This window comes from Phyllostomus hastatus, unplaced genomic scaffold (assembly GCF_019186645.2).
Source record: "Phyllostomus hastatus isolate PE091 unplaced genomic scaffold, TTU_PhHast_1.1 phas_scaffold_12, whole genome shotgun sequence".
Classification (NCBI taxonomy): Eukaryota; Metazoa; Chordata; class Mammalia; order Chiroptera; family Phyllostomidae; genus Phyllostomus; species Phyllostomus hastatus.
In genome coordinates, this window is record NW_025334007.1 from 12,407,678 (window position 1) to 12,420,679 (window position 13,002).

General features: G+C 40.6%; 1 protein-coding gene across 3 annotated transcripts in view; it reads left to right on the forward strand.

The window, feature by feature from the left end:
- The window catches only part of ADGRG2 (adhesion G protein-coupled receptor G2), an 82,381-nt gene that overhangs the window by 47,687 nt on the left and 21,692 nt on the right, over positions 1–13,002 (forward strand). For all 3 annotated transcript variants that reach the window (XM_045855810.1, XM_045855812.1, XM_045855811.1), the window contains 10 exons: positions 2,037–2,092; positions 2,946–3,001; positions 5,566–5,605; positions 6,058–6,095; positions 7,346–7,440; positions 7,946–8,012; positions 8,508–8,854; positions 11,409–11,580; positions 11,763–11,919; positions 12,809–12,952. In XM_045855810.1, coding sequence (XP_045711766.1) covers positions 2,037–2,092; positions 2,946–3,001; positions 5,566–5,605; positions 6,058–6,095; positions 7,346–7,440; positions 7,946–8,012; positions 8,508–8,854; positions 11,409–11,580; positions 11,763–11,919; positions 12,809–12,952 — 1,172 coding nt within the window. The remainder of the gene's footprint in view (positions 1–2,036; positions 2,093–2,945; positions 3,002–5,565; positions 5,606–6,057; positions 6,096–7,345; positions 7,441–7,945; positions 8,013–8,507; positions 8,855–11,408; positions 11,581–11,762; positions 11,920–12,808; positions 12,953–13,002) is intronic.

Genomic DNA, 13,002 nt, shown 5'->3' on the forward strand with positions numbered 1-13,002 from the left:
GAGCCGCCCCCCATAACAGATGGGGGGGGCAGCTCAGGGCAGAGCCTCCTGCTACCCTAGCCAGGGAGTAGCTGGCTCAGTATACAGTATGAAATCAGTTTAGCTAGAGGGAATGGGCCGCAGACACCCAAATCCAGTGCCCATGTAGACTTCAGAGAGATCAAAGTCCTGTAGGGGGTGAGGAAACAGTCAGGGCAGCCATATAGGGCATCTCTCACTCACCCTGGTTTCTGAGGTCTGTGTGAAGGAGCTGTCCCCTCAGTGCAGATGGGTGCATAGAGGGCAAAGCTCTGGGTCTCAGCTAGACCTTGCCCACCTGGTTTTGGAACAAAAAATCTGCACTCCTGGGCTGGGTTTCAGGACAGTGGCCAGCCCCTTGGAGTAAAATCCCTGTCCTGCTGGGTAAGTGACCATGTGGGGGCTGCAGTGTGTCCAGACTGATGGAGAGAGCAACTGGGAGGAGAGGACCCAGTGCCCACAGCACCTGTGAGTGTCTTGGAGAAAAGGTTCCTCAACAGTCCCTGTTGGAAAGCCTGTCCTTGATGCATACACACACACATCCATCTCCACCCCTGAGTATGTCTGTACATACCTGCACACACATATGAATACACGTGTTGGGGTTGTGTGCAATGTGCAGACACACATGTGTGGCAACTGGGAAGCTCAAACTCTGGGACTGGCTGGCTATCTGCTAAGAAAGTCCTGAAGAAGCAAGGTCTAGCTGGTCTGGCTGAGTGGCTGGGTAGGCTAGCTCTCAACATCTCCAGGACCCTACAGTCTTGCTTCATGCAGAACAAGTCCCCTTGGGAGCTGATGTTATCAGGCATTTAGAATAGGCCTGAGTGGCCTCCTCATCCATTTAACCCTTTTTACTACTCCAAAATAAATAGCATTTCTCCTCCACAAACCATATCAGTGGCAGGACCACTGGCTCAATCTTTGAGGTTTGTCTGATGTCTTTGACAGTCTTGATGAGAGGCTCAGCTGCAGCTTCACAGAACAGTTTATGAGGATTCTTGTGACTGGGTCGATGTCCAGGAACAGGAAATATTCTTTCTTGTTGGGGTGGAGGCCCAGCACTGCCTCTGCCAGGATGAGGTCAGCATTGTCACTCCTGTGTTTAGGACCAGGATATTGGGCATGATGATGTGGTTGCCCTCCAAGCTGCTAGACTTGTCATTGGAATTGGAAGTTACAGTACTCAGGGAAAGATACTGTACCATTGTCATTGAAGGTGATATTGCCTTTGTGCTAGAACTCAATGTACATGTACGGACAGTGCTCCCACACTTGTGGCTTCTTGTCCTGGAGGATCTCATTGTGGTTGAGGATGTTGAAGAAATAGATGGAGAGGTAGAAAAGGGACTTGGATCTCCTTCCATTTGCCAAAGGACATGCTACTAGGGTCAATGTGCACATTTTTGTGGACCTACTGCTTGATGGTGGAGGGCACCTATACAATCATGATGGTGCCCAGCATGGCACACAGCAGCCTGGTGAAGCTTAGCGCCATAGCTGTCCCACAGGCTCTGGCATGGCTGCCCATGTCTGCATGCTCAGTGCCCACACAATGCTGCTGGGACTCCACACCAAAAGGAATGGGATTGGGAGCAGAGGCAACAGAGGCGGTGACTCCAAGGATGAGGGCTGCACCAGTATGGGAGGCCTGGGATAGTGGCGTACCGAGAAGCAGCCCAGGAGATGGCCAGCAGTTCAGTTTTATGCACCATCGTGGGCACCGCCAGACTGTACCTGGGACACCCTGGGATTCAGGCAGGCTAGGAAAAAATTTCTTGACAAGGGAACAAGTGTTCCCTTTTTCTGCATTCCTATAAAATATAAAATTTATAGTTCATATTTTCTGAAAATTATATTGAGTAACTTTCTCATAGGAAAGAGAGTAAATGTGAATGACAGCAAGGCATTTGATGAAACTTTGTTTATAAAGTAATTTGATAATATTTTTCTGTTATATTAATACTTGATCTCTACAGATTCAAGTCTTAATTTTCTTTTTAAAATTTTATTTTTAGCATTTTTCAGAGGCGAGATAATGTTTCACTACGATGAAGAAAGCAATCTTACTCAGGTAGGTTTTAAAGATTTTTCTTATTACAATTATAAAAAGTGAATTCATGTGTATTTAAGCATTTGTTTAAGGCTCAGATTTATGATATTTGGCATATTTACTTACTTTTATGACCAAATTTAAATAAATTTAGTTGTTGAGTCCCTAGCTAAGAGGGCTTGACTTCATAATAATCATGGTATTTCATTAATAATTACATTTTAGTTTTCACTAGGTTTGCTGCTGAATGTTTATATGATGTAATCCTATTACCAGTCAAAATGTAAAATTATATTAGAAACTCCTATCAAGAAGATGTATATATTGAATCAGTCTTCTGAAATGGATCCTCTTCACCCTATGGGGGTTTCAGATACACTAGTATCAGCCTTCCATAACATAGGTTGGGTCAGGGGATCCCAGTTACACATGGTCTGTTCATTCAGTGAATATTTCTTGAGAACCTACTATGTGCCAAGCAATGAGCTAGGTTCTAGAAATGTAGTGATGACTGCTATCAAGTTTCCCTTTTTACATTGGGATCTTTTACTTAAATCTTGGATCTTTCACGTAGAGAGCTTTAATAGTGTTCTTTTGGGGTAATAATGAAAGACAGAATGAAATAACAAAAGACAGAAATTAGCCCATCACACTTGTTGATTCATAATATTTTTTTGATTCATAATATTTTTAAAAGAAAACAAAAAGTGGCTCAGTCTATATGGATTTCATTGTTTGCAGTTAGTATTCAGTCTTTAGGGTGCAGTTCTTTAGGTGGCCGACAAAACTAAAGAACAAGTTCTTGTTAGAGAGTATTTAAAAAACCAATGTTTGTTATATTCTTAATGATTTTGTGATTTTGTGCTCCTAACAGAATCAAAATATGGCTAATGGCACCTTAACTGGAGTCCTGTCTCTAAGTGAATTGAAGTGAGTAATCTATTGTTTGATTTAAAACTTAAGACATCAACTATGAAAAGATACTTAACAAGCTATCTTTGCTTTTAGAAACCGAGAATAGGAAAGAGACCTAAAGGTTATAGAGGAGTGGCTCTTGAGCTCTTTGCAAACTATAACCATAATCACCTGTCATCAGTTAATATCCTTGTGAGGCTCTTCTTGTTGATGCTATGAAATTACCTCCATTTGAATTAGTATTTGAGTAATATGATTTGGTAGCCAGCAAGGTTGAAAGAAGAGTTCAAGGTAACACTTCATTTATTCATGCTTTCATGAAGCATCAGTGATTGAAAAGCCACAGAGAGGTGTTTGTCTGTTACACCTCAGTTTACAAATAGATGTTCCCAGTTAGACCATAGGTCAAAATGTGAGCCAGCAGGCTGGCCTAAACCAGGACAGTCTTACCCTGTGCACTGGGAGGGGAAACTTCATGTCTTTGCACTCATGGCAGGGAAGCAGTATCAGAGATGAAATTCATCTACTCAACTTTCCTACTACCTCTCAAATGAAGTTTTTATAAACTTTTAACCAAATTCAAAAGCTCTGGGGAGTATGTGTGATGACACTGAAGAGAAATATCTTTCCTAGGTCAAAGCAAACAAAACAAAACTGTTCTTAAGGCACACCTTTTAATTAGCATTTTGACCTGGCTGCTTCTGATGATTCAGCAATGCCTAGGACTCAGGGGTGTCCAACCTGCCGCCCATGATGGCCATGAATGCGGCCCAACACAAAATCGTACATTTGCTTAACATATTACGAGATTTTTGTTTTTGTTTTTGTTAGTGTTTACATATGTAATGTGTGGCCCAGAGACACCAAAAGGCTGGGCACCCTAGGGGGAAAGGAGCATCATTCACAAATCCACCTGGTAGATATCAAATATCTCTAGACTTCTTCTGAGCTTATAGTGGCAAAAAGTTATAGTGAGAACTGGAATGGGCTGAGGTGTTGTTCATGTCCTTTATGTGCCCATTTTTCTCTCCTTCTGATGAAAATCTAGCTTTTCTAACTATTCAAAGTATATATGTGAAATAATCAATGTCCTAGAAGGATTTTAAACTTTTGATGGGCAATAATAGTGGTAAGAAACATTTTTTAAACTCACAAATTTATAAATATAATACAACTTAGCATACTTGTAATTCATCTTAATTACTAGACTTGAAATAGAGATGAGTTCATTTAAAGCCGCCAAGCATTTGTTCAGTATCTACTACGTGCTGGGCCCTGGGGATACAAATGGCAATAAGCTCAACTTTCTGAAATGGAAAACTAGGCTGCAAATTAAAATCACTTAGGAACTTTTAAAAACACAGATGCCCAGGCACACTCCATACCAATTAAGTCAGTATTTGTGGACTGAGATGCAGGCGTGAGCATTCTTAAGTGCTTCCCTCGTGGTTCCAGCATGAAGCTGTTTGAGGGAGTCTGGTACGAAAGATGCAAGATGGGAACAAATGATAAGACTACAGTATGATTCCTATGATGAAGGTGACATGTATAGGGCACCAAAGGATGTTCTAAGTACCTGAATATAGGGCAGATTAGACATGACTGGAGTGGCCAGGGAAACCCCCAAAAAGAAGGTTGCCTCTGAGTATAGTTATGGAGGAGAGGCTCCTGCCAAATCAAAAAGTTAACTGACTACTATTGTCACCATCCTTCCCTTCTGCCCTTCAGACCTTCCCCGGAACCACCTAGAACTATTGCCAGTTCCTTGGAGAACAGTTTCTCCACCTTATCATTATTGACATTTTGGATCTGATAGTTCCTTCTTGTGTAGGATTGTCCTGTACATTGTAGGATGTGTAACAAATCCCTGGTCTCTACCCATTACATGCCAATAGCACCCCACTCCCAATTGCAACAAGGAAAAAATGTGTCTAGAGATTGCCAGATGTCCCTTGGGAGGCAGAGTCAATTCACGTTGAGAACTACTGCCTTAAAGTGAATTTTTAAACTAGCTTTCTTTCATCTTAACCTCACATGAAGCTCTGCCACACTGAAGAAATACAAGTGTTGTTGGAGTCTGACTAGAGGAGAGGAATGAGGGAAATTCCTAAAGAGGAGTTGTGGGGAGGGGAAGGCAGGACTAGAGAGTGCTAGAGGGCAGGCAGGGTCAGTTGGAGAGGGAATGAAGAGGAAATCAGAGGCCCAGGGCCTCCAGGGTGACTGGCTGGCCTGTCTCAGAAATTTTGCCTCAGGCCAGCCAGCACCTCCTCTGGCCTTCTGCCTGAAGCTGCCTTAGAGATGCAGTAGCCTAGTGAATAACAAGATTGTTCAACCATTATTTCTATCTTGCAACTGTTAGCTAGTACCAATACAGCTTCTGTCTGGTTAGTTTCCCTTGTCATATAAGTAATTTATTTTTTCCCATGTAGGAATCTCTTATTATATCCAGTGTTTCTTCAAAGTGAACACTGCAAGCAATAAATACTATATGCTTAATGTATTTGCTAAAAAAGTCTAACTTGTTTTGAATTTAATATCACCAATGGTCTTCATGTCAATTTCTCTCATTTTCTTAACAGACGAACAGAGCTCAACAAAACCCTGCAAACCCTAAGTGAGGTAATTATAGTACACCCTGTACCTTGTTTATAATTGGTATTTGGAGGAATGCATGGAGTTCTGCATTTCTGGGGAGATAGGTATTCAAATTCCCCTGAATCTGTCATATAAAAGAGTGAATGGACTAGTTCCATTACTCCAAAAATCAAAACTAGACATAATGGATGGATGTTACAAGAGATAGATTTTTCTTCATGTAAAACTTAAATTTTCTTAAAACAAGGGCCTCAGGAGAATGAGCTCCCTGACACTAGAGGTATCTAAGCAGAGCCTGTATGGCCTGAATAGCTTTGTTATGTCAGGAATCTCATAGGATTGTGAATTGGATCATCCCTAGGGGTTCTTGTGGCTCTAAGATTCAGTGATGCTGTGATTAGTCCAGGTTGTCTTCTCTGATACTTTCGACTGTCAAAATAACATATATATATATGTGTGTAATTTGTTTGTTTCAGACTTATTTTATAGTGTGTGCTACAGCAGAAGCTCAAAGGTCAGTTATTCCTAATACTTTTGTAAATATTTCTCTATTCACAAGAAATAAAGTATTAAGGAGTCTTACTTTGCTAAGTCAAAGGCATTCTTCTGAAATAAATACATATTAATGATATTTTGGATATATGAATTTTTATTCTTTCAAATACTCATCAATCTCTCACAACCATTTTCTCATTTCTTTATGAAGCACAGAGGGGTGGGTGGTGTCAGGCTGCTGGCCTCTAGTTCTATGAGGCCAAGGATCATCAGTGTCCTTAGCCCCAAGGGCCACCAATAAGACCAACAAATGGCTTACAGTGGTCCAGTCAGAGAGAAAGGCAGCAAAGAAGGAACACAATTTGGAACATGGGAGAAGGAGAGGGAAGGAAAAGATTGCAAAGAGAAAAAAAAATGAAAAAGTGCATGCAAAGGTGAACTAGAGATTGTCCAACAATTATTTGAGGTTACACAGATTGTCATCTTAAATTGTGTCCATTGGTTGTCCAGGCTACATAAGCCAATGGCTTATAGGTCAATAATCTCACTACCTGAACCTTGAGCATTCTGTGAGAGTAAAAGTCCTAACATAACAGTTTCTACTCATCAAATTGATCATTGGTACAAATAATGGCAAGTCTTCTATGAAACTGTACATCAAATCCCTATCCACTGTATGTATCCACCATAAGTTCATTTCACTTACCTTTTTGTTCTTTGCAATATTAATATTTTTGCACCTAAACCAAGACAAAGGTAGAAAGAAATAGAATGTCTTAAATTCCTAGTTATCTGATGATCTAGATGGGATTGCCAGAGAGGTTTTGGATTTAAGAGACCTTGATATTCATCTAGGTTAGTATTTGAAAGGGCTCCTATAATGGAAACTCAAATGCCTGCAGACGCCAGGCAAATAGCCAGCTGGGGGTAAGACTCTAGATGTCAAGATGTTTGTCTTTCCAGCCAAGTTTCACCCCTACCTGTTCATTGTGTGGGCAGGCAAAATCAATCAGCAGCCTTGTGTGGTTAGAGGGTCTGTGGTTTGCAACCTCTGTGAATGTAAACCTCTATAAATTTATTGTTCTATAAAGTCTTTTTGAATTAAGTTCAGACCATAGTAGGTGGGTGTTTACAAGCTCATAGGATGAAACTGCAAGTTAACAGTGTCATTCTCTCCTTTCCTCACACTAAGTTTGAAAAAGCAATTACAAATATGTAGATAGGTTTTCAATTTAGTAACATTCTGGTTGTGTGTATTTCTCTTTACAGCACACTAAATTGTACATTCACAATAAAACTGAATAAGACAAGGGACATATGTGCCGGGATGCTGCCTTTTAAAAGAGGAAAGATTCACCCCATGGGTAGGTTGCTGTATTCATGTTCATATGGCTTTGATGTGTTTTTTTTTAATGGAAAATATAACAAGTTGACATATGTTACAGCTTTCTGTTTTGACTCTTTTGTCCTTGGGCAATTTTTAGGAAGTTCTAAAAGGTGATTTTTCCTGCTTTCTTAATAAAATTTCAGTAGACTGCATTTGAAAACATGATAAACCCTGTTGAGAAACATCTATTTGGAGTGGCTGGGATCTCTTTACTTCTGAATTCCTCTTAGGAGTTGCTAAAGAGCAATTGATATTGTGTGCATATAACCCCACAAAATTATTCACTAAATATTTTTGAGTACCTACTATGTATATGTAAGTGTCACTATAATGGCATCCAATTTATTTTATCACCTGTTTTAAACAAATGTCCTTTAGAATTCAGTCAATGTAAGAATCATAATACTTGATTAATCTGAGCTTCTATCTCGCCTTATTCTTAATCATGCATTTTCTTCTTTCTTTCCTTTTGTCTCCTTCAGAACAGTGCTGCTGTCCCGTCAGAACATCCTGCCCTTCCTCCCCAGAAGAATTAGAAAAACTGCAGTGGTATGTAGCAAACATGCTGACCCTTTTCTTAAAAAAAACTATTAACATTTAATCACTACATTCACTAAGGGATTTTGGAATTTTAACAATGGGTAAGGGCTTTCAATTTCAGCACTCCTCAAGTGTTACTGCAAATATCAATCAATGAGGATCTTGTTAAAATGCATATTCTGATCCAGTAGGTCTGGGCAGGGCCTGAGATTCTGCATTTCTAACAGGCTCCCCAGTGAAGCCAACGCTGCTTGTTCATGGGTTCCACTTCAAGTAGCAGGGGTCCAGACCATAGAGCAGTGGTTCTCAGGCCTGGCTGCACATTGGGATCATCTGGGGAGTTTTTAAAACACTGATGCCTGCCTCCCACACTCAGATGGTGATGTCATTGGTCTGGAGTGCAGCCTAGGCTTCGGGTGCTGTCAGTTGGTTGCCAGAGGAGGAGATTCACTTCTCTGTAGCTCATTTGTGTCTCACATGCATCTCTCTTATTCTTTCCTTTAGTGACTTGCAGGATCCAATTATGTGTCCTGCTGATGGTCATCCAGGTGGCCCACCATTTTCTTCTGGCAATTCCATCGCAGTTGCTCCTCAGGCTACCATTCCTTCCCAGGTCTCCAGTGCCTTCTCCTTGCCTGAACCTCTAGATCATCCATCTTTTGTCACCCAGAATCCACCAGGGGTGATTCACCTTCCTTCTCTCCAGCCTTCAATTTCTATGCCCCCCCAATCTGGAAATATCTCTTTCCCTAGTCCTCAAACTGATATTTCCCAAAGCCTGCCACTTCCCTCTCCCACCCCATCTGCCCCTGTGAATGTCATCATGACCAGCACACCTCCTGACAAGACAGGTAAATATGAGGAGCCAAGCTGCTCCTACGTTTGTCATAATTCTGCTGCCTGAAATGCAGCTGCCAGCTTGCCAAATCAAGATATCTGTAATAAGATCACATTGAGTCTCTCTTTTTATAATGTCTACTTATTTCAAGAGCGTTCTTTCGGGCATTTGAGTGTAATTCTTTTGACTAACAACGCAGAAATAGCTCAGAGGCAAGCACAGATCTCATTTTATGGAGATGAGTTATTTAAAGGTTTCTTTCTCCTACAAAAAGGTCTTTGGGTCACTGTTTTCAACATACCAAAAACTTTTGAACTGTTAAAAACAGTAACTCCAATTAGAAGACAAATTTTTTAAAAAACCGGTATTCTTGAAAATCAGTCACAGAGTGACATAGCTGGGACTGAGCCAACGTAGCCACAAAAGGGGAAGAAACATTCAGAAGGCCTAGGCGTGGGTCTGCATTGGCCCTCACAGGCAGTGTCAACTGGAATATGCCATTTAGCTCATCCTGACTCAGCCTGCTCTACTTCAAGATGAAAATAATCACACTAACAGCACTTGGTTAAGAACAATGGTGTACATGAGAATGCCAATGCAAACTGCAAAGGGCTCCCCAGAAACAAAGTAGGATTAGAGGTAAAGGATAAAGGGAAGAAGGAAGGAAGCAGAAAGAATTCTGGATACTCTCCAGGGTTTCCATTCAGTGAGTGACAAGCAGGTCCTCCTCTAGAATTTAGGTGGTTAGAGGCAAAGCCAGATTCTTGGTGACATGAGACTGGAGCTGAGGCTGTGGTCCCCATCTCTTCCACGACAGTGCCACAATCCCCAGGGTATTTAGAACTTCTGCCAAAGACTTGATATTTCTTCATATTTGCACTGCTCTCTGTTAAGTAATTTTTAAATAAATATGGAAATTTTAGGCCAAATAAAATCACTGGGGCTCTAGTCAAGAGAAGGTTTACTAGCTGATGAAGAGTAAAGGAAAATTGATGCTCTGGCTGGTATGGCTCAGTGAATTGAGTGCCGCCCTGTGAACCTAAAGGTTGCCGGTTCAATTCCCAGTTAGGGCATATGCCTGGGTTGCAGGCCAGGTCCCCAGCTGGGGGTGTGCAAGAGGCAACCAATTGATATATCTCTCTCACATCGATGTTTCTCTGATGTTTCTCTGATGTGTTGGGGTATTACCTGGTAGCTAAAAAGTGGATATAACTTAATGGTTCCTCAGGAGAGGAATGTTGAAATATGATATTCTCACAATGACTCACATAACACAATGACTATTACACAACTGTGCATAAGAACAGCTAGACAGAAGCTTGGGGCCATTTTTCAAGTCTTGAGTGAAGTGAAAATAGCAACAAGTAGTTTTCACCCTATGTTTATAATAGTATGTTATTAATACATGAATAAAGATTAGAAAGGAATATGCAAAATAAGAAATAGGATATTAAGTGGTCAAATTAAGAGACCTTTTTGTTGTTAGGTTTTCATCATTGTTTCCCAATTTAAAACATCACTAAAACCCTGACGGGTGTGGCTCAGTCAACCGAGCACCAGCCTGCAAACCAAAAGGTCAAATGTTCAATTCCTGGTCAGGGCACATGCCTGGGTTATGGGACAGTTGTGGCCTAGGTCCCCCATTGGGGGCGAGTGAGAGGCAACCGATGGATGTATTCTTTCCCTTTCTTTCTCCCTCCCTTCACATCTCTCTAAAATAAAGAAGTAAAATCTTTTTTAAAATTACTAAAAATCAGGCTTATAGCTGGTAGTTCAGCTATTAACTTTATAATATTCTCTTTTCCACAAAAGCACTCCTATTATCCATATAAAATCCTGTATGCATGATGTAAGTTAAACACAAGTATATTTATGCTTGTGTGAATATACACTAAATATACTGCTGTGCTTTTACATTTTTTAAGTTAGGTTTTTTGAAGTATAATTTACACACAGTAAAATTCATACAATTCTAATGAGTGGATGAAAATCATATAGTTCTATGAGGTTGAATAAACACCCACAGTCATGCAACCACCATCACTATATATAACATTTCCACTACTCCCAGAGCTCCCTCATAAACCTTTGTAGTCAACCCCCTACCCACTATGCCCAGCCCCTGTCCACCACTGACCTGTTTTGTTTCCCTATACTGTACTTTTGGGTTTTTTTTAGAATGTCATATGAAGAGAATCATACAGTATATATATAGCCTTTTGAGTCTGGCTTTTCTCAACACAATACATTGGAGAACTGAGGATCCATCTATGTTGTTGCATGTTTTAGTAGTGCATCCTTTTTTTATTACTGAATAATATAGTCTGTTGTATGGATGGGCCATAGTTTATCTATTCTCTGGTTGATGGGAATTTGAGTTGTTTCCAGTTTGGGACTATCATGAAAAAGGCTGCTATAAACATTCATGAACAAGTCTTCTTAAGACATCTTTTCATTATCCTGGGGCGAATACCTAGGAGTGGGTCTGCCAAATCACAGAGTCTGTGTTTCTTTATTAGTGATTTTTCCATTATGTGTTCATAAAGTGATTTGGCTCTCTCTTGTAGAAATTGTTCACACCAGCAGCATCAGTGTTTCTGATCTTGAGAGCCAAGTGTCTGAGATGGAGAAAGCTCTGTCCTTAGGCAGCTTGGAGCCTAACATTGCGGGAGAAATGATAAACCAAGTCAGCAAACTCCTCCATTCCCCACCTGCCTTGCTGGCTCCTCTGGCCCAAAGGTATGACTTAGCAAACTGACCCTACAGTGATAATAATGCTTTGTACATGATTAATTGTAGCCAAGTATTTTTCTCTCACCATGAGTTTCATAATGACTTGTTAAGTTGCTATGCTGTTTTCTGCTTAGAATGGGGAAAACAAAGTGGGAGTGTTGAATTTAAACTGCCACTTATCTTTACAGATTGCTAAAAGTAGTGAATGACATTGGCTTACAGCTGAATTTTTCAACCAAGACCATAAGTCTGACCTCTCCTTCTTTGGCTCTGGCCGTGATCAGAGTGAATTCCAGTAATTTCAACACAACTACCTTCGCTGCCCAAGACCCTGCAAATCTTCAGGTACATTCTAATTTAGTGTGGAAACAGCCTTTTCTTGTATATGATATACCATATCATACATCACATGATATTTGATAGAGTCTTGTATATGTATATATGAATATGTGACTGAGGCAATTACTGCCTGTAGTCAGGGGTGATATTCAAAATATTTAACATCTAGAACAATGACACACCACAGAATTTAAAAAAAAGGACATTGGTCTTGGCTGGAGCAGGATCTCAGAGGTCTTTGTTGTGGCCCAGTGTTAACCCTTAGCAGCTGGATTGTGGAAGTTTAGGGGGTCAGTAGAGAGATCTAGGTGGTTGAGAAACAGCAGGAACATCAGCTACTTATCAACCAATTCCATTCTTTCAACATGTGTTATGACTACACTGGTGTGAATAGTGGTACTGATTATCAGTCCTGCTTCTAGTTGTTTTATATCCACCTGTTAGAGGGATTGGGGCTGGAAACACCTGAGTAAAACCAAGTCCTCCCTTTTGATTTAATTTTATAGTCTTCCCTTCACAAGTTTAGTACATGTGGGTCTATGAAGACTTTGCCCTAATAAGTCACCAAGATGGTGTGTTGCTGCTGTGGTCTCCCTGGGGTCTGCAATTATCCTGCACCCCAACTGTATTGAGATATAATTGACATGTAATATCCTGCACTCCCTGAATGTTTACATGTATACTTAAAATGTTTTCTTTCCTGCTCCAAGGCCTCCTCTCCCTATTATACAGCCCCTCTAGTTTTGCAGCAATCAGAGAAACAAGAACTGATTATACATAAAGACACCACAGATAAATGCTCCTACTTGATCCTCCATCTTGATTAGTTGTTGTGTTTTGTAACTCCTAATATGCTAGCCCCAGACATGTTTCATTATTTTTACTTGATTTTCAGGTTTCTCTGGAAACTGAGCCTCCTGAGAATAGTATTGGTGTTATTTCTCTGCCCTCATCGCTGATGAGTAATTTACCAGCTAATGATGTAGAGCTAGCTTCCAGGGTACAGTTCAACTTTTTTGAAACACCTGCCCTGTTTCAGGTAAAGTTGCCACTAACTGCTTTTGGTTTAGGTTTTACTTGGGAGTAGGG